The sequence below is a fragment of the Crotalus tigris genome, unplaced genomic scaffold (assembly GCF_016545835.1).
Source record: "Crotalus tigris isolate CLP2741 ecotype Arizona unplaced genomic scaffold, ASM1654583v1 scf7180000018330.590113, whole genome shotgun sequence".
NCBI lineage: Eukaryota > Metazoa > Chordata > Lepidosauria > Squamata > Viperidae > Crotalus > Crotalus tigris.
The window spans coordinates 386,024-407,336 of NW_024096945.1; the positions used below are offsets into that span (position 1 = coordinate 386,024).

At 44.3% G+C, this 21,313-nt stretch overlaps 1 protein-coding gene across 5 annotated transcripts in view; it reads right to left on the reverse strand.

Annotated features, from left to right (window-relative positions):
• The window catches only part of ACACA (acetyl-CoA carboxylase alpha), a 268,972-nt gene that overhangs the window by 188,820 nt on the left and 58,839 nt on the right, over nucleotides 1-21,313 (reverse strand). For all 5 annotated transcript variants that reach the window (XM_039350417.1, XM_039350415.1, XM_039350416.1 and 2 more), the window contains 8 exons: nucleotides 17,829-18,038; nucleotides 15,133-15,303; nucleotides 9,688-9,849; nucleotides 6,699-6,862; nucleotides 4,287-4,437; nucleotides 3,371-3,474; nucleotides 2,052-2,133; nucleotides 1,079-1,224 (listed from right to left, as the gene is read on the reverse strand). In XM_039350417.1, coding sequence (XP_039206351.1) covers nucleotides 1,079-1,224; nucleotides 2,052-2,133; nucleotides 3,371-3,474; nucleotides 4,287-4,437; nucleotides 6,699-6,862; nucleotides 9,688-9,849; nucleotides 15,133-15,303; nucleotides 17,829-18,038 — 1,190 coding nt within the window. The remainder of the gene's footprint in view (nucleotides 1-1,078; nucleotides 1,225-2,051; nucleotides 2,134-3,370; nucleotides 3,475-4,286; nucleotides 4,438-6,698; nucleotides 6,863-9,687; nucleotides 9,850-15,132; nucleotides 15,304-17,828; nucleotides 18,039-21,313) is intronic.

Here is a 21,313-nt window from a genome sequence, read left to right on the forward strand (position 1 = left end):
TTTTCCAAGCTTCTGATAAGCAAAGTCAGTTGGGGAAGCCAGATTCATTTAACAACTGTGTTTCTAACTTAATAACGGCAGTGATTCACTTAACAACTGTGACAAGAAAGGTCGTAAAATGGGGCAAAACTCACAACAGCTGTCTTGCTTAGAAATTTTGGGCCCCATTGTGGTCATAATTTGAGGAATACTTGTATTTGCAATCAGGCCAAGTGGCAGAATTCTGGAAGCAGAAACATCCAGCACCCAGCTTTATCCCTTCAGCCTACTGACAGTTTTGTCATTCCCTTAAACCAGCGGTTCTCAACGTTTGTGTGACGGCGACCCCGTCACACAAACGTTATGCGCATGCGCGGCGTGGCGCCCCCCATGCGTGGCGCCCCCAAGCGCGGCGCGCATGTGTGGCGGCCCCCATGCGCGGTGTGCATGCGTGGTGGCGGCCCCATGTGCGGTGCACATGCGCGGCTGTGTCCCATGCGCGGCCCCATGCATGGCCCCATGCGCGGTGGCGCCCCCATGTGCGGCGGGCATGCGCGGTGGTGCCCCCAGAGGCGCAGCGCCACCCCCATGCGCGGCACGCATGCGCGGCGGCGCCCCCGGAGGGGAGAAAATGGCAGATCGCCACCTTTGGCGACCCCTGAAAAATGGTCGATCGACCCCAAATCGGGTCGCGACCCATAGGTTGAGAACCGCTGCCTTAAACTAAGTTCCTGTTAGTAAATCTATAGGAAAAAAAAGGTACTTAGTATGCATTTGTTTGTACAGAGTGGAGGAAACAAATTTCCTTGGTGCGTCATTTTTTAAACAATGAACTGGATATTTATGGGTGTGTATGGGATGTGTGGGTTCGTAGATTTGATTATTAATGCCTCTTAAGCAGCAACTGGGCAATTAAATTCAATTCTCTTTCATTTGATTTTAAAGGTAAGTATAAATAGTATGATGACTGCCCAATTTTGCTTTTTGGCCACACTGCATATTATTATGAAGCTGAAGGACCTTTTGAGGATCACCCTCAAAGGTTTTAAAGGAATGGCATCCTCCACTTACAAGCATCCCTTGAAGCATCTAAGGTTACCTGTCCACTTCTTCCTTCATGTAGGTGGTGTAGCTGCTCCCATCATAGGACAACAGGAGACCTCCATCACTTAGCCGGTGAACATCAACCTCCACATTGGAAGCGTTCATGATGACAACGTAGGAGTTTGGAGACTGGCGAGCTACCTGCGAGAAAGAGAAGAGCAAGAAGTAAACGATGGAGATGCTCAACATCTCAACCTTTTTAGGATGACTTTGGGTGACATCTCAGCTGACATCTGAGGAGGGAGCTTCCTTCCCAACCCAAAGCAACTTTCCAAGAGATCATCATGGAGAGATGGGATTATGGCTATAAAATTCCTGCTCCTAGCCATTGCTTTGGTGGACTTCCATGGATAAAAATCTCTAACCCAGGGGTCTTCAAAGTTGGCCCTTTTATGACTTGTGGACTTCAACTCCCAGAATTCCTCAACCAGCGTGCCTGGCTGAGGAATTCTGGGAGTTGAAGTCCACAAGTCATAAAAGGGCCAAGTTTGAAGACCCCTGGTCTAACCTCACAAGCTTCTCCCAAAAAGCGTGATCTTCTTTGGGACAGCTCTTTCACACAACCTTGCTTGCTTCTTAAAAAGTAGGATGATATACTTACCATGTCCCTCCTTCAATCTTCTTTGTTTGCATCGTTTAAATCTCAAATTATTTTCTAAGTTCCTCTGATTATTAATCTTAAGGAACCTCTTCTGAAACATGGCCTCCTCCAGATGGGTTAGATCAGGGGTCCCCAATCCCTGGTCCATGGACCGGCACCGGGTCACGGCATGCCAGCAACCAGTCTCCACAAATAAGTGTATTGAAGAAGGCTATCAGCAGTTTTAACACATGAATAACAGAGTTGGAAGGGACCTTGAAGGTCTTCTAGTCCAACCCCCTGCTCAGGCAAGAAACCTTATATCATTTCAGACAAATGGTGGTCCAATTTCCTCTGAAGGTTAGCTGTGTATCTGGTGCTACATTACCTTTAGTACATATTTCTTCCCTTCGTAGATGAGTTCCACGTCCACTGTGTTCAACAATGTATGGGCAGGCAAGACTTGACCTCTGGAAGAGAAGGATTAATAAGAGCACTCCATTTCCTGGAAATAGTGTTTCAAGAAAACATTTAGGCTTTTAAAAAGATAAGACTAGAAGGATGCAGGACCTGAATTAATTATAGCGCACAAAAGAGGACGTGAGTTCTTCTCTTCCAGGTTCTCCTTACAGAAGGGAGGGAGGTGGATCTCAACAAGGGGAAGAGCCTTGTTGGGGGGGAGGGGAGACTTGACAGCAGCCAAATTAGCCAGGTAGAGACCCTTCCTATTTCCCCAGGCTTTTAAAATGTATTTTAATTCATATCATTTCAACTGCCATTCAATGAGCGAAAGAAAGTGACTGGTCCAAGATCACCCAGTTTTCTTCATGCCTAAGGCAGGACTAGAATTCACCATCTCCTGGTTATCGGCTCGAAGTCACTCAATCAGCTTTCATGCCAAAGGCGGGACTAGAACTCACAGTCTCCTACTGATTGGCCCAAAGTCACCCAGCCAGCTTTCATGTCTAAGGCAGGACTAGAACTCACAGTCTCCTGGTTTCTAGCCTGGTGCCTTAACCATTGCACCAAACTGGCTCTCAATGGGCCATTACTATCTAGGACAGGGATACACAACCTTGGCTCTTTTATGACTCGTGGACTTCAACTCCCAGAATTCCTGAGCCGGCACTGCAATGATTGCGAGAGTCATTGAAACAGGCTTACTTTACCTGTAACTATCACATCCAAAGGTTATGCTTGCTAGTTTATGGCACAGTACATCCGATACACTCACGTAACTTTAGGCTTAAGTGCAAAGATAACATGGTGAAACTGAGTCCCATTCTTTATCTGCTTACATTAATAGACAAAATCTTGCCAAACTAAAGCTGTAATCTTCCAACCGAATAGATATAGCCTGGGAGATTTTAGGCTAGTGACAGAGGTAGGCAACTTTGGCTCTTTTATGACTCGTGGACTTCAATTCCCAGAATTCCTGAGCCAGCATGGCTCAGCATGGAAACCTCTCCCTTTCTCCTCAGCGTGGCTGGCTCAGGAATTCTGGGAGTTGAAGTCCACGAGTCATAAAAGAGTCAAGGTTGCTTACCCCTGATCTAGGAAATCAACACGGTATGACTTTGTGAGTTGGACAAGCTTATATCTCCCTAGCACCAATTCTGCAAGATCATTAAGAACATGCTCAGGGAAAGAACTCTGGAGACAAACAGGAAGTTTTAAGAAACATTAGTGCCGAAAGTCCGTTTTTACCTCTCCAGGGAGTGGAGAAAGTTGGAGATGCTATTCCGCAGGCTCACATCGGCCACGTGGAGAGCCCCACACACCACCCCCAGCATGGTGTCCGGTCTTTCTGCCTAGATGAAAAAGAGGGGGACAGGCCGTGTTAAAAATGACTTCTTTATATTCTTAAATTAAGGATGAGGCAGCCCATGGCTCAACCTTTAGTATCACCAATGGCCAACTTTCAGAGTTTGCTTTAGAAAACCCAGGACTAACTTGAATGCTTTAAGCCCAATGGAGTACAGATAGTCCTCGACTTACGACCACAACTGAGCCCAACATTTCTGTTGTTAAGGGACACATTGGTTAAGTGGGTTTTGCCCCCTACGGTAGTTGGGTCACGAAACGTCTGCAATAAAACCACCAAGCTCAGAGAGCACCAAGGTCCCCACAGTCTTCTCCTCCTCCTCCTCCTCCTCCTCCTCTTCCTCCTCCTCCTCCTCTCCTCCTCCACCACCACCACCTCCACCACCACCACCACCATCACCACCACCACCACCACAAACCCCTCTCTCTTCTATCACTGATGATGTTAACCTCGTTGGGTCATGAAACGTCTGCAATAAAACCACCAAGCACAGAGAGCACCAAGGTCTCCACAGTTCTCCTCCTCTTCCTCCTCCTTCTTCTCCCCCCCCCCCACACCCCACTCCCTTCTATCACTGATGAGGTTACCTAGTTGGGTCATGAAACGTCTGCAATAAAGCCACCAAGCTCAGAGAGCACCCAGGTCCCCACAGTTCAGTCCTGAGCTACAAAGGTTGTCTTCTGTCAGTAGAATCAGATCTAATTAGCACACTCATACAGACAGATAATTCACATTAAAATGCCACCTGTTTTTCTTTTTGGATATATTTCATCCCTTTCTGTGCCAGAAGAAGATTACCTGCACTTTCTCGGCGATGAGTCGATCCAGCCAACCAGTGTCAATGCGGTTGTGCTGAAAGCTTTCCGTTTCAAGCAGTTTAATCAGGTACTCCACAGTGGTTCTGAAGTCTCCCCGAATGGACAGCTCCTTCAGAGCCACAACCATGTTTCTGAAGATTTAAACAAAGGCAGTCAAGTCTGCGACTAAACTGGAGAACATCACCAAACCATCTTTTACACTTCTTCCAACCTGGAGGCCCCATCCAGTTCCTGGCCCCTGAGAGGTCTATAACAAGATCTTTTATTTAAAAACTACCTCAGCACAGGTAATCCTCGACTTAACAACCACAACTTAGCCCCAAATTTTCTGCTCCTAAGCGAGACGATTGTTAAGTGAATTTTTGCCCCATTTTATGACCTTTCTTGTCACAGTTGTTAAGTGAATTACTGCAGTTGCTCAGTTAGTAACACGGTGGTTAAGTGAATCTGGCTTTCCCACTGACTTTGCTTGTCAGAAGGTCCGCAAAAGGGATCACTTGATCCCGGGATATTGCAGCGGTCATAAATATGAACCCAGTTGCCAAGCACCTGAATTTTGATCATGTGACCATAGGGGGGAGGCTGCAACGGTCGTTAAGTGTGAAAAACGGTCATAAGTCATTTTTGTCAGTGCCATTGTTAACTTCAAACACTCACTAAATGAATTGTTGTAAACCGAGGACTACTTTTGTCTACCTTAGTGATAACTGCATTCAATGGGTACAAGTAGTCCTCGACTTATGACACCATTGGGACCAGAATTCCCATTGCTAAGGAAGGTGGTTGTTAAGTGAGGCATGATGATGATGATGATGATGATGATGATAATGATGATGATGATGATGATGTTGGAAGGGACCTTGGAGGTCCTCTAGTCCAACCCCCTGCTCAGGCAGGAAACCCTATACCATTTCAGACAAATGGCTGTCCAGCCTCTTCTTAAAAACTTCCAGTGTTGGAGCATTCACAGCTTCTGGAGGCAGGTTGTTCCACTGGTTAATTGTTCTGTCAGGAAACTTCTCCTTAGTTCTAGGTTGCTTCTCTCCTTGATTAGGTCCCATCCATTGCTTCTTGTCCTGCCTTCAGGCGCTTTGGAGAATAGCTTGACTCCCTCTTCTTTGGGGCAGCCCCTGAGATATTAGAAGACTCCTATCATGTCCTCCCCTCGTCCATTTCTTCATTAAACTAGACATACCCAATTCCAGCAGCCGTTCCTTATATGCTTTCGCCTCCAGTCCCTAATCATCTTTGTTGCTCTTCTCTGTACTCTTTCTAGAGTCTCAACATCTTTTCTACGTCATGGTGACCAACACTGGATGCAGAATTCCATGTGTGGCCTTACCAAGGCCTTGTAAAGTTATGACCTTTTTTGCCATGGTTGTGAGGTAAATCACTGCAGTTATTCAATGAATCATGTGGGCATTAAGTAAATCCAGCTTCTCCCATTGACTTTTCTTGTCAGAAGTCAGCTGAGGAGGTCACAAATGGCGATCACATGATTCTGGGATGCTGCAATCATCATACATGATGCTGCAACTGTCATACATATAGGTAGTCCTCAACTTACAACAGTTCATTTAGTGACCATTCAAAGATACAACGGCACTGAAAAAAGTGACTTATGACCATTTTTCACACTTTACAACCTTTACAGCTTCCCCATAATCGTGTCATAAAAATTCAGGTGATTGGCAACTGTTCATATTTACGACTGTTGCTGTATCCCAACTTCATCTTTTGTGACTTTCTGACAAGCAAAATCAATGGGGAACCCAGATTTACTTAAAACTGGGTTACTAAGTTAACAACTGCAGTGACTGACTTAACAGCTGTGGCAAGAAAAGTTGTGAAAATGGGGCAAAACTCACTTAACAAATGTCTCACTTAACAACAGAAATTTTGGGCTTCATTGCAGATGTTAGTCGAAGACTGCCTATACAGGCCAGTTGCCAAGCATTCAAATTTTGATGGCGTGACCATGGGGATAAAGAAACAGTCATAAGTGGAAGGACCAGTCATAAGTCACTTTTCAGTGCCATTGTAACTGTGAACATTCACTAAACCAGGGGTAGGCAACCTTGGCTCTTTTATGACTCGTGGACTTCAACTCCCAGAATTCCTGAGCCAGCCATGCTGAGGAGAAATGGAGAGGTTTCCATGCTGAGCCATGCTGGCTCAGGAATTCTGGGAGCTGAAGTCCACGAGTCATAAAAGAGTCAAGATTGCCTCCCCCTGCACTAAACAAATGCTTGTAAGTCGAGGACTATCTGTAAAATATAATTCCATGCAGGCAAGTAAACCAAACAAGATTAAGCCACCTGGTTCTTCTGCAATCGGCAGAGAAATCAAGAGAAGAAGGAGGAAGTATTTTTCGCTCTTCCTTCTTACTTACGAGATGGCTTCTTCACGGTTTTCCCCCCACGAGAAACAGTGGCCAAACTGAGAGTCTGCAAATTCATGAAGGCCTCCTGCAGCAGCAACGCTGAAATAACCCCAGACGTTCTTATTACTGCGAAAGTTCAGTTCTTGAACTGTTCCAGAACTGGGTTTAAATCCCTGGAATATAAAATGGAATATTTTTAAACACACACACACACACACACACACACACACACACACACACACACACACATCCAATGACCGTACTGGAATTATTCATTTTAAAAGTCATTTTAAAATGGGCAAGAATTCCAGGATTAACGTTTCTCAATCTCAGCAACTTTTAAGATGTGTGGCTTTCAATTCCCAGCTTTCCCCAGTCAGCTACTTTAATATGTGTGGACTTCAACCCAAAATTCCCCTGGGAATTCTGGGAGTTGAAGTCCACACATCTTCACGGTGATGAGGTTGAGAAACACTGTTCAATGTCTTTATTAATCTTATTTCTCAGGCACAACGTAATATGTATAACCATTGTAGACACATAAAGTATTCTTCAAAGAAATCCATTCCCTTTCCCTTTCCAGTGACCGCTGATCATGCTTGCTCCTCACTGGGACATTTTAAAAACAATTAATAGTGTCAAGAATGCCCTTAGGTGAGTGAGTAAGGTAGGGTCACACCCTTTTCAGTGGGAAGAATTCAGTGGCTTTAGTTTAAACAGGAATGTCAAAAAAGAAGATTGTGGAGAAAATAGAAAAATCGGACCAGTAAATTCATAAAGTCCCTAGGAACTGAGCTAATTTTGAAATAGTCATTTAATACAGGGGTGTCAAACTCAATTTCATTGAGGGCCGCATCAGCATTGCGGTTGCTCTCGGGGGGGGGGCAGGAGGGTGTGGCCAGGGTGGGTTCAGCCTACTGGGTGGGTGTGGATGGAGTGGGTGTGGCCTACTGGGTGGATGTGGCCATTTCTACATCATTTGCGTCAAGGGTGCCTGTGGGGGCCTGGGCAGGAGTGGGACAGATCTGAGGGTCTCTGGCAGAAGGGGATGGGACCGGGGCAAGCGCCAAGGCGTGGTCTATTTCTTCATTCCTCACAAAGGGTGACACCTCCCCAGCATGCACCCAGGGGGCAGGGCCAACCCAGCAGGGGCTAGTTCCTTGCTGTTTCTAGACAGCCTTGTGGAGCTAAGACTGAATGCATTTCAGCATAGATGGCCATCACAAAATTGTACATTGGCTCCCGACCGGCCTGGGCCACGGCCAAGGCAGTGGGGGCCGTTCCCTCACTGTTTCCAGGATAGCTTCACGGGCCACAGGAAACTACTTCGTGGGCCACATCTGGCCCCCGGGTCTTGTGTTTGACATCTCTGATTTAATATGTTCCATATGAGGCTACCCTTGAAGACTATTCGAAAGCTACAACTGGTACAGAATATAGCTTCACCAATATTTCTAGGGGCACCTAGGGTGGCACTTGTGTCAGAACATGTTATTGTGCGAGATATCCCAGGAGTAAACACAGTAAATGGTGGTCTATAGTAAATGATGGTTTATCTTACACTATCTACAATATCATACACCAGAAACAATATACATACACATGCTAATACAGCAGGCGTCAACAAACCACAGTTACAGCAGGAAACAGAAGAGAGAGAACACATCAGCAGAACCTTCCCTTTATTCAAATGCTCTTAAAGAGACACAGACCCTGCTGAGTCATTCCCATCATTACATCTTACATTACATAAACTGGTTAGCTGTTAAATCCATACCTTGACAACATGTAATATCCCTGTAGCTTCAGGGTCCAAGGTGATGGCTATTATTACATTTAAAGCCTTTTATGGCATGGGTCCAGACTACCTGAAGATCCAGCTTGTACCAAAGGGATTGGCCCATCCCACTTGCTCCATTGGAAGAAGCCTACTAGGATCCCATCTAACAAAGAATTTTGGCTGGCGGGGTCCAGGGGAAGAGCCTTTTCTGTTATGGCCGCCACCTTCTGGAATATTCTCCCAATGGAGGGGAGATTGGCCCCCACACTCTTGGTCTTCTGGAAGAGGCTTAAAACCTGACTGATGGGGTAGACACCCTCATGTCATCTGTCCCTTTGGTTTTTTTACCTTATTGAATCTTCTTAATTTTAATCGTTTTGTATAATCTTTTTAACAATGTCTATGGAGATTCTCAGCCATCCAGGTCACAGTTGTCCCAAAGATGCTTTTTCACGAGGCAACTGGACTTTCTTGAACTGAAGAAGCTTCTTGGATGAGAAGTGAAACTTCTTCAAAGGAAAACAAGAAAGTCCTGTTGCCTCGTGAAAAAGCATCTTTGGGATATCTTTTTATCATTTTGTAAGACACCCAGAGTCACTTCAACAGTGAGATGGGCAGTATCATCCATCCATTAATCCAGCCTTATTTCTCCTGGGGGAATGGTCTATAGTCAAGCCACCACTGCACTTCTTATACATTTATATTGATTCGTATCCCACCTTCATTATTTTTACAAATAATTCAAGCCAGTGAATATATCCAGTACACTTTCCTCTTCTTGTTTTCCCCATAACAACAATCCTGCAAGGTGAGTTGGGCAGAGAGAAAGTGATCCCACCATTATTATTTTTGTAAATAAGTCAAAGTGGCAAACAAATTCAATACACTTTCTTTCTCCTATTTTCCCCACAATAACACCCCTGTGAGGTGGGTTGGGCTGAGAGAGAGGGACTAGCCCAAAATCATCCAGCTGGCTTTCATGACAAAGATGGGACTTGAATTCATGGCCTCCTGTTTTATAGACTGGTGCCTTAACCACTAGGCCAGGGGTAGGCAACCTTGGCTCTTTTATGACCCGTGGACTTCAACTCCCAGAATTCCTGAGCCAACACGGCTAGCTCAGGAATTCTGGGAGTTGAAGTCCATGAGTCATAAAAGAGCCAAGTTTGCCTACCCCTGTAAACAAGGCCAAACTGGCTCAGATATAAGAAGGCTCACCTCATCAGGGTTCTCACTGGTGATACGGGCTGCGATCACATGACCCCGCGGACAAGGCACATGGGCCGAGCTATCAAAGTCAATAGGGGTATCCCCCCAGGGGGAAGCCCCATACATGACCCGGATATCCTTGATCCTGTGGAGAGGAATTCCCATGGCAATCTGGAAAAAAAAAGGAAAATATAGTTCTTTTCATATTAGGTACACAACAGAAAGAACTTCCAATGTCATCTCTAAGCATAAGTGTCCCAGCATCTGTGTTGTGTTTTCTTGTCTCTCTCTCTCATTTCTAGAACAACTTAAAAGATCTGTAAGTATTAATCAAGACTCTGATTATGGAGTCATTTGAATGTCTATTTTCTCAGCATTACAGGTAATCCTCAACTTATGACAACAATTTTGGTCACCATATCACAAAAAAGATGTTGAGAGTTTGGAAAAAAATTCAGAGAAGAGCAACTAAGAGGATCAAAGGCCTGGGAGACTAAAACATACGAAGAACGGCTATGGGACTTGGGTTTGGCTAGTCTAAAGAAGAAATAGGGAACAAGATAGCAGTATTCCAGTATCTGAGGGGCTGCCACAAGGAAGAGGGGGCCAGGTTGTTCACCAGAGCACCAGAGGGAAGGACGAGAAAAAATGGTTGGAAACTGACTAAAGAGAGAAGCAACCTGGAATTAAGGAGAAACTTCCTGACAGTGAAGACAATCAACCAGTGGAACAGCTTGCCACCAGAAATTGTGGGCACTCTATCACTGGAGATTTTTAAGAAGAGACTGGACATTCGCTTGTCTGAGATGGTTTAGTTTCTCCTGCTTGAGCAGGGGGCTGGACTAGAAGACCTCCAAGGTCCTTCCAGCTCTATTCTATTCTATAAATTGAACCCAGAATATCTGTTGCTAAGCAAGATAGTTATTAAGCGAGTTTTCTCCCATTTTATAAGGCTACTTGCCCCAGTTGTTAAGTGAATGACTGCAGTTGCTAAGTTCGTAATGCGGTTGTTACGTGTATCTGGCAACTGTCATAAATATGAATCAGTTGCCAATTGTCCAAATTCTAATCACATGACCATGTTGATGCTGCAACAGTGATTATATATGAAAAATGGTCACAAGTAACTATTTCCAGGGCCATTGTAACTTAGAACAATCACTAAACAAAAGTGAATGAAAGGGAAAAAAATCTTCCTGTATAAATTCTTTAAATCAGTGTTTCTCAACTCTGGCAACTTTAAAATATGTGAACTTCAACTCCCATAATTTCCTAGCCAGCAAGGGCATTTTAAATCAGTCAGTCCATCACCAATAGTGATAATTTCCTGATCTATTTTGTGGAGACTTTTCATCGACAAATTTAAAGGTTCTAGATTTTTGAAAGATAGTTTTTGGCCTTTTATTGGTAGATCGCAGAATGCTTTTGAAACCGGACTGAAAGAGATTTCCACCCTTATTTTCAGTCAAAAATAAAGTTTAGTGCTCAGGGAGAGAGACATGTTTAATTACACAAAGGCTTTTGATCTTCTAGGCCCAGGAGTAGGCAACCTTGGCTCTTTTATGATTCGTTGACTTCAACTCCCAGAATTCCTGAGCCAGCATGGCTCACCATGGAAACCTCTCCCTTTCTCCTCAGCATGGCTGGCTCAGGAATTCTGGGAGTTGAAGTCCACGAGTCATAAAAGGGCCAAGGTTACCTACCCCTGTTCTAAGCCACAACAATTTATGGAGAGCCATTGAAAATCTGGGTATCCCAGGGCCTCCTAACCTGCCTATTGGAAAATGTGTATGAGGACCAAGAAATGAGAGTCAGACTAGAATAGATAGTCCTCAATTTACAACAGTTCATTTAGTGACCATTCAAAGTTACAACAGCATTGAAAAAAGTGACTTATGACCATTTTTCACACTTACTGCAGCATCTCCATGGTGAATCAAAATTCAAATCCTTGGCAAGCAACTCATATTTATGGACGGTGGCAGTCTTTTTTTTTTTTATTAAAAAGTTTTATAAGTTTTACAAAAAAAACAAAACAATACAAGAACAAAAAACAACATATACAAAGAAAAAACTAAACATTACACAATAAAACCCCCCTTCCCCAACCCCCCCCAAACACCCCCCCTTCCCCCCCCTGAGCTTCCCAGAGCAGGCTTAATTAAAAAAAACAATTAAAAAATTATATTTATAAAAAAGAAGAAAATATAACATTGAGATATATATGTATATATATAAAAATAAAAATTATGAAAAAGCTATATAATATTTTTTTATATCCAGTTTAAATTGTATAAATTTTATCCATTTATCCCAAACAGCAAGAAATTTCTCTTGCGTTTGTTCCTTTAAAAAAGCCGAAATCTTTGCCATTTCCGCCAAATAAGACACTTTAAGAAACCATTCCTGCAGTGTAGGCAAAGATTCCTTCTTCCAATATTGTCCTACTAACAGCCTCGCGGCTGTAATCAGATTTAACATCAATATAACCTCCTTTGTATCACAATCAGTAACTATACCCAGCAAAAATAATTGTGGAGTAAATTTTACCCTCCTTCTAAAAATTCTCTGGATATTCCACCATATCTTAATCCAAAATGCTTTTATCTCTCTGCACGACCACCAGATATGATAATAAGTAGCATCCATACAACCACATCTCCAACATTTAGGTTGTAAGTCAGGGTACATAAAAGACATTTTTTGTGGATCAAGGTGCCATCTATAAAACATTTTATAAAAATTCTCCCTTAAGTTCTGTGCTTGTGTAAATTTGACATTTCTCACCCAGATGGTTTCCCAGGTGTCCAATGAAACTGGCTCACCAAAGTTCTGCGCCCATCTGATCATACAATCTTTAATTAGTTCCGTTTCTGAATCCAATTCAACTAAAACCCCATAAATCCTCTTAATGTGGGTTTGTCTTTGATCCTTCACTTGCTTAATAAAATTTTCATCTTCTCTAAGAAAACCCACCTTACAATCCACCTTCCATCTATCTACTAGTTGCCTATATTGGAACCAAGAATAAATAATATTTTCTTGTGCTAACTCTTCCCGTGATTTTAACTGCCAGTTTTGTCCATCCCATCTAAGTAGCTGTCTATAAGACACCATGTCCATTTTAGCACCTCTTTTTATTCCTTCTATCGCATGCCAAGGTATAGCCCATAATGGTACTTTAAAATCACTTTTATAATATTTTCTCCAAGTCCTAAGTAAAGAAATTCTTAGAATATGAGATTTAAAGACCCAATCCATTTTTTTATTAAATATTAAATAGGCATGCCACCCAAAAAGTAAATCCCATCCCTCTAGATGGAGTATCTCAGGATTTGTCAAATTTACCCAATCACTAATTAGTGTTAAAACCACCGCATCATAGTATAATTTCAAATTCGGTACCTTGAGTCCACCCCTCTCACGGAAGTCTTGCATAATTTTAAACTTAACCCTTGGCTTTTTCCCTGCCCAAATAAATTTATTAAGGCCTTTCTGCCATTCACTTAGATTAATCTCATTCTTCAAAATCGGTAACATTTGAAACAAAAAAAGAAACTTGGGTAGAATATTCATTTTTATCACTGCAATTCTTCCCATGAGGGATAATTGCAACTTCTCCCAATTCTTCAAGTCTTTCTGTACCCTAACCCACAACCTTTCATTGTTATTTTTAAATAGTTTTGCATTAGAAACAGATAACATCACCCCCAAATATTTTACCTTATTAACAATTTCAAAACCCGTCAAGTTAGCCAAAGTCTGCTTCTCCTGACTAGTCATATTTTTAGGTAGAATTTTAGTCTTATTAACATTAATCTTGAAGCCCGAGACCAGACCATAATAATGAATCGACTGTAATAACTTTACTGCAGAATAAGTAGGTTGCGACAAAGTAACCACCAAGTCATCCGCAAAAGCTCTTAACTTGTATTCTTTTTTGTTAACGACGGTGGCAGTCTTTTGAAGATCATGTGATCGCTTTTTGTGACTTTCTGACAAGCAAAGTCAATGGAGGAAGCCAAATTCACTCCACAACCGTATTACTAACTTGCAGTGATTCAATTAACAACTGTGGCATGAAAGGTCGTAAAATGGGGCTTAACAAATGCCTCACTTTGCAACAGAAACTTTGGGCTCAGTTGTGGTCGTAACTTGAGGACTACCTGTATGGAGCAACGGAAAGGGTACAAAATGGAAAAATGTGCTGAAGTTGTATATGGTCTTCTTACTTATTTAACTCCCATTGCAGAATATATTATGGGGAAATGCTAGGTTAGAAGAAATGGAATTGTTGCTGGCACATCATTAACTTCAAACGTGCTGATGATGCTACTTTGATAGTTGGTAACGAAGAAGACTTAAGGAAACTCTTATTGATGGTGAAAGAAGAGAAATGCAAAGGTAATCTGCTTTTTTAAAGGTTTTTTTAAAAAAATAGGATTTTGTCAACAGGCAATGCTTTGATTGCATGTTTTTTTTTTTTTATCTGTACAGTTGTATCCTACCATGAGTCTTTACTGATTTGGTGGTGTACAACTAGAACAAACTATAATAATGATCTGTATTTGTTCAGAATTCTCTGGTTATCATTATAATGGGTATAGAAATGAAAGCATATAAATAAATGAAAGAATGAAATAAATATCAAACAGGAAACCCTTTACTTTCTTAACCAGGATGCACAGCACAGGTTTATTGTCTTTTTTGTTATTGTTTATTATCTTTTTTTACTGAGAAATTTACATAAAGGTTACAAATGTAAAGCAAATATAAAGAAAAAAGAGGAAGGAAAGGAAAGGAAAGGGGGAAGGGGAGGGAAGGGAAGAAGGAAAGGAAAGGAAAAATAGAGTAAGAGGAAAAGAAAAATACTGTAGTTAAAGAAAAATAAGCAATATGATTTTTTTTTCAACATTTATAATCAAACTCATTATCCTTTCTCCCTCTTGGTATTACAAAAATTCCTTTACTTCCTTATTTAATCCCTTTTCAAGTGTCAGAACTATAAATCCTCACTTCATTTTGTTTCCATTTCCAGCAAAAAGTCCCTAAATGGTTATAAAAGCACAACAGCTGCATTTTAATCGAAGAAAGTCTTTAGAAACTCATAACCCTTCTGCAAACTGAAGTTCGCCTCCATTACACAATAATTTAAACACCAAGTACTAAATGTTCCCCTCGTCTGAAAATACACCCTCCCATTTCAAAACAACCAGGGAGAGTTTTGTGTGTTTTTTTTTTCACCTGCATAATGCAATACTTCAGCCAGAACTCATCCCTGGCCTTATCAGCATGCTGATCTTTGTTCCAAGTTCAGGACTCACTTCTTGCAACATATGGAACAAATCCCCAAAAACTCTTCCCACCTGGCTCAAGATCTTGGGAGAACTGGTTATTCCAGCTGAAGTGCTTAGCAACCAGCTTCGTCCTTCCCACCAGGTCTTCTCGACTTACCTGGAGTTGAGCAGAAGGCAGATTCACGTCAGCTACCATTTCTGTACAAGGATGCTCGACCTGCAGCCGAGGGTTTAGCTCCAAAAAGTAAAAGCTCCCATCCTGGCTGTAAAGATATTCCACCGTCCCGGCACTGACGTAGCCCACCATCTTGGCGAGTTTCACGGCACACTGAAAAAAAGAAAGAAAGGCTTGCATCAAAATGGTCGGACCTATTTTGAACCAAAACAGCTTCATAAGATCATTTGGTTGGGTAGGTGTGGCATTCTGACTCATCAATTTCTGGGCTCAAGAACACAGAATAATAGAATTGGAAGGGACTTCGGAGGTCTTCTAGTCCAACCCCCTGCTCGAGCAGGAGACCCTATACTATTCTGGTCAAATGGCTGTCCAGTCTCTTCTTAAAAACTTCCAGTGATGTACAAACCACAATTTCTGAAGGCAAGCTATTCCATTGGTTGATTGCCCTCACCGTTAGGAAATCTCTCTTTAGTTCTAGGTTGCTTCTCTCCTTGGTTAGTTTCCATCCATTGTTTCTTGTCCTGCCTTCAGGCGCTTTGGAAAATAGCTTGACTCCCTCTTCTTTGGGGCAGCCCCTGAGATATTGGAACACTGCTATCATGTCACCCTTAGTCCTTCTTTGCATTAGACTAGACCAGTGGTGGCGACCCTATGGCATGCGTGCCAGAGGCGGCACTCAGAGCCCTCTCTGTTGGCATGCGTGCCACCGCCGCCAGCAGCAGGCCCATCAGGCTGCCCCCACTGCCTGGAGCAGGAGCCCTGCCCAGCACAAAGGAGGCGAAGCGGACGACTAGCAAGCTAGAGTAGAGGTGGTAGAGCAGAGGTCACCAACCATTGTCGACTGGTGGACTGGAAGAAAAGGGAGGGGAGCGTGCACGTGCTGCAAATGGGGCGGGGCTAGTGCCTGCGTGATACACACTAGCCGTGCCCCGTTCTTATGTGATGCAGCGTCCTGTATCTGCACCCTGTGGTGCAGTGTCAGCTGTTTTTGCGCCTTGCAGCACGGTGGCGCATTTTTGCACCCCCACTTTTTGTGTGCCAGAGGCGGCACTCAAAGGCGCCTCCCTGCCCCTTCCCGAGGGCACAATGCTGTTGCGCCCCTGACACTTTGCAATAAATAACTGGGTTTTGGGTTGCGGTTTGGGCACTCGGTCTCTAAAAGGTTCGCCACCACTGGACTAGACCTGTCCAATTCCTATAACCGTTGTTCGTATGTTTTAGCCTTCACCCCCCCCCAATCATTCTTGCTGCTCTTCTCTGCACTTTTTCCAGAGTCTCAACATCTTTTTTGTATTGTGGTAATCAGAACTGGCTGCAGTATTCGAAGGGTGGTCTTACTAAGGCTGTATAAAGTGGTACTAGAACTTGATCTTGATTCTATCCCTTTATTAATGCAGCCTAGGACTCCATTGGCTTTCTTGGCAGCTGCAGCACACGGCTGGCTCATGTTTAAGTGATTGCCCACTAGGAGTCCAAGACTAGAACTCCAAAAGAATGAGCACAAGGAAATAAATCTGGTGATGGTGCTGAGACTATGGAACTCACCTCAATGCAGAATTACCAATCTGCTTCCCTACTTATTTTGAGACTGTTCATGAAAGCCCTCTTGTTCCTGTCAACTTCTAAAGTATTTCAGTAGGTAGAAGCACCATGGCAACCTTATCTGAGCTCAGAAGCCAAGCAGCATCAGGTCTAGTTAGTAGATGGATGGGAGACTACCCAGAAATCTCTAAGCTATTAACTAAACTTAGACTATGAAAAACACCCCAAAGGTGACAATGGGAAACTATTGACAAATTGTTAAGTAGAAAACTACATGGATGTTTCTATGAAATCTGCAGGAGTTGTACCCAACTCAGAAGATTTAATTTTATTGATTGATTTAATTTCTACGCCGTCCATCTCACCTAGGCGATTCTGGTTTTACTTCTTTAAAAATGGGCAAATGTTTAGTTATATAGGTAGTCCTCACTTATCAACTGCAATTAAGGCTGGCAACTCCATCATTAAGTAACATGGTGATGATGCCTGACTTAACAACATCAGTTCTGGCTAGAGTCATGAAGCACTTCGTCCACGGCCATGAACCGAGATTTCATTTGACCCTAACTTGCAACTTCCTGCTGGCTTCCCCACTGTCAGAAGCCGGTTATGGAGGTCACAAACGGCGATCACATGATCAATGCAACATCAGAAATTGCGAGCCCATGCTTTAACGTGTGTGGACTTCAACTCCCAGATTTCCCCAGCCAGCATGTTGGCTGTGGAATTCTTGGAGCTGAAGTCCACATTTCTTAAAGCCACCAAGGATGATGATGATGATGATAATAATAATATTGGAAGGGACCTTGGAGATCATCTAGTCCAACCCCCTGCTCAGGCAGGAAACCCTATTCCCATTTCAGACAAATGGCTGTCCAGTCTCTTCTTAAAAGCTTCCAGTGTTGGAGCATTCACCTCCTCTGGAGGCAGGTTGTTCCACTGGTTAATTGTTCTAACTGTCAGGAAGTTTCTCCTTAGTTCTAGGTTGCTTCTCTCCTTGATTAGGTCCCATCCGTTGCTTCTTGTCCTGCCTTCAGGCGCTTTGGAGAATAGCTTGACCCCCTCTTCTTTGGGGCAGCCCCTGAGATACTGGAACACTGCTATCTCCCCTCAAAGGCAGAATTCCCACCTACCTGCTCCATATGTTCAAAGACAGCCAAAGTTGCGATAGATGCTGGAGCTTCCTCAATGATTTTCTGATGCCGACGCTGCACAGAACAGTCTCGGCCAAAGAGGGAGATGGCATTGCCATATTGGTCCGCCAGGATCTGGACCTCAAGGTGGCGGGATTGCTTGGCCAGACGCATCACAAAGATCGGTGAGCCGGGCACCTCAGTTTGTACCTGAGAGTGACACACACAAGCAGACAGTGACCGAGCAACTGGATTTTTAGCAGTGTATTTGCCATGTTCAAAAGCCGTTAAGAAAAAGTCCCAAAGGTGCTTCTTCAAACGGCAACTGGATTTTGTTTTTCCTTGAAGATGCTTCCCTTCTCGTCCCAGGAGCTTCTTCAGTTCTGACTGAATGGTGGAAGATGGAAGGATTTATCTTCCTTGCAGCCATCTGAGAGTCACTGAGGCCATTTGGAGGTTTACCTGTGTCCTCAGGGTCACCTGAGTGGTGCAAATGGGTGTGAGGCCTTCTCGGAACTACTGAAAGGACTGTGTTGTAGTCTGGAGATAGATGATGTTGTATCCCTCCCCTGTGTTGAGAGAGGGCTGTTCAGTTTTGACACAGATGGCCTCTTTGACCCTCTCTTTCAAACCAGCGGTCCTCCCTGTCCAAAATGTGGACTTTGCTGTCTTCGAAAGAGCAGCCTTTGTCTTTTAAATACAGATGGACTGCTGAATCCTGTGGCTCTTTGAGCCTTCTCCTGCGGCTCCAAGCCTCCTCCGCCATTTGCGCTCTCTCTCTCTCTCTCTCAGAAGAGAAAGAGAGAAGGAGAGGGAGGGAGGGAGAGAGAGAGAGAGAGAGAAAGAGAAAGAGAGAGAGAGAGAGAGAGAGAGAGAGAGAGAGAGAGAGAGAGAGAGAGAGAGAGAGAGAGAGAGAGAGCTCATGCACAGCAGCCTCTATTTTTTAAAAATTAAACTCTTCAATCAAGCTCTCCCCCCCTCACGCGCACCACACAAGTTTTGTGGCTCCCAGTGTTTTCTTTTCTCTGGGAAATGGGTCCAAGTGGCTCTTTGAGTGTTTAAGGTTGCTGGCCCCTGTCCTATGTTGTGCCATGCATTTGTACAGATCTGAACGTCTCACTGCACTGTACTGCATATATCACATCGCTCACATTGTGTCTGGGTGTTTTATCCTTTGAAACACACTGATGTACCTCCCAATGGCCTCAAGGATTCTCAGAAAGAGTGCTAAAACGACCAGATGACTGCAAGGAATTAGACTGTAAATCCTTCCATTCTCCACCATTCAGTTAGAAGAGAAGAAGCTTCTTGGATGAGAAGTGAAATATCTTCAAGGAAAAAGTCCAATTCCCTTTTGAAAAAGCACCTTTGGGATAACCATGACCTGGATGACTGAAACTCTCCACAGACTTTAAGAGAAAGCTTTTTTTTCCCCACCTCATTAGTTCACCCAGTGTAGTGGGAGGAGGGAATAGCCTTGAGCAATGGTGGCGAACCTGTGGCACGGGTGGCAGAGGTGGCACTCAGAGCCCTCTCTGTGGGCACACGCGCCGTCGCCCCAGTCCTAGGCCTTTAGCTGGGTTTTATAAAAGCTTTTCGCTTTAGGCCTCTGCCGCCGTGTGCAAAAAAAAAAAAAAAAGGTTCAATCAATCAATTTCAACTTCTCGCTGGAAAAAAAAAGATCTTGCAAAGTTGGAATTGATTGACTGAACTTTTTAGTCCCACCCAGTCTGCCGTTACAACCACAGCCACGCCCACCCAAATGGGCCACGCCCACCCAGCACCCGACCATGCATAAGTGGGTTTTGGGTTGCAGTTTGGGCACTCAATCTCTAAAAGGTTCGCCATCACTGGCCTTGAGGAACAGGAAGAAGACATGTTATCAAGAAAATGATCAGATAAAAGAAACTTGAGTCTGGAACAGAATGTAACCCAAGAAAGCATCTCAGGGAAGAGTTGTCCTAGCTCTCAGGAAGATTAAGGGGGAGAGGGAGCACAGTCTGAGTTGCAAGGTTAAAGTCAATCATTCACAGCAGAGCAGACTAGAAATCAAAGTTACACAGGCCAGTTTCACATTTATTATTAAAGTACAGTAATAGAATACTGCAAATCTTGATTGTGCTTCCTCCCTCCTTCTCTTTACTTTCATGAGAACGAGGGAGGATCCCAGAATTCTCCACAATTTCAGAATTACCCAGCTAGTACACTTTAAGGGGTATGGACCTCAATTCCCAGAATTCTGTGCAGGCAGGCTTTAAGCTATGTGGACTTCAGTTCCCAGGTTTCCCCAGCCAGGATACTTTAAGATGTGCAGATGTCAACTCCTAGAATCCCCCAGCTAGCATGCTTTAAGGCAGACATGTCAAACACAAGGCTTGGGGGCCAGATGCGGCCCGCAAAGTGGTTTCATGTGGCCCATGAAGCCATCCTGGAAACAGTGAGGGAACGGCCCCCACTGCCTTGGCCCTGGCCCAGGCCGGCCGGGAGCCAATGTACAATTTTGTGGTGGCCATCTATGCTGAAACGCATTCAGTCTTGGCTCCACAAGGCCATCTGGAAACAGGGAGGAACCAGCCCCTGACGCGTTGGCCCCGCCCCCTGGGTGCATGCTGGGGAGGTGTCACCCTTTGTGAGGAATGAAGAAATGCACCATCGCCTGGAAGTGGCCAGCAAATGGCCCTCGCCTACGTCACATATCCAGCTTGATGGGCTCTGGGGGAGGGGTTTCAGCAGGCAGTGAGGTGCTCTCCTCACAGTGCCGAGAGGCTGAGCCGGGCGGTGCAAATCCACAAAGAAACGGGATGCTGCCCAGCCCCCAGCCTGCCCAGTTTCGACAGGTAATGGGGCGCTCTCCTCACAGCGCCAAGAGGTTGAGCTGGGCAGTGCGAAGCTCGCCAGCTTTGCACCTTGCTGCCTGCTGAAACTGGGCAGGCTGGGGGCTAGGCGGCATTGCACTTCTCATCAGATTCGCACTGCCTGGCTCAGCTATTGTTGCTGTGACGAGAGCCCCCAGCTGCCTGCCAAAACCACACCCACTCCATCCATGCCCACCCAGTAGGCCGCACCCACCCTGACCACACGCACCCAGCCCCCTGAGGGCAACCGCAATGCTGATGCGGCCCTCAATGAAATTGAGTTTGACACCGCTGCTTTAAGGAGTGTGGACTTCATCTCCCAGAATTCCCCAGCCAGCAGGCTTTAAGGTGTGCAGACCCCCAATTCCCAGAATTCCCTGGCCGACATGCTTTAAGATGGAACGTCAACTGCAAGAGTTTCCTGACGAGTATGCTTTAATGGGTGTAGACTTCAATTCCCAGAATTCCCCAGTCAGCATGATGGCTGGGGAATTCTGGGATTTGAAGTCCTCACATGTTAAAGTGACCAAGGTTCAGATGCACTGGATTAGAGAGCTAAAGTCTTCGACCAAGCAACCATTTCCAAGCTGGAGTTGGGGTTCCCTAAGATTCGGCATTTCAAGACATTTT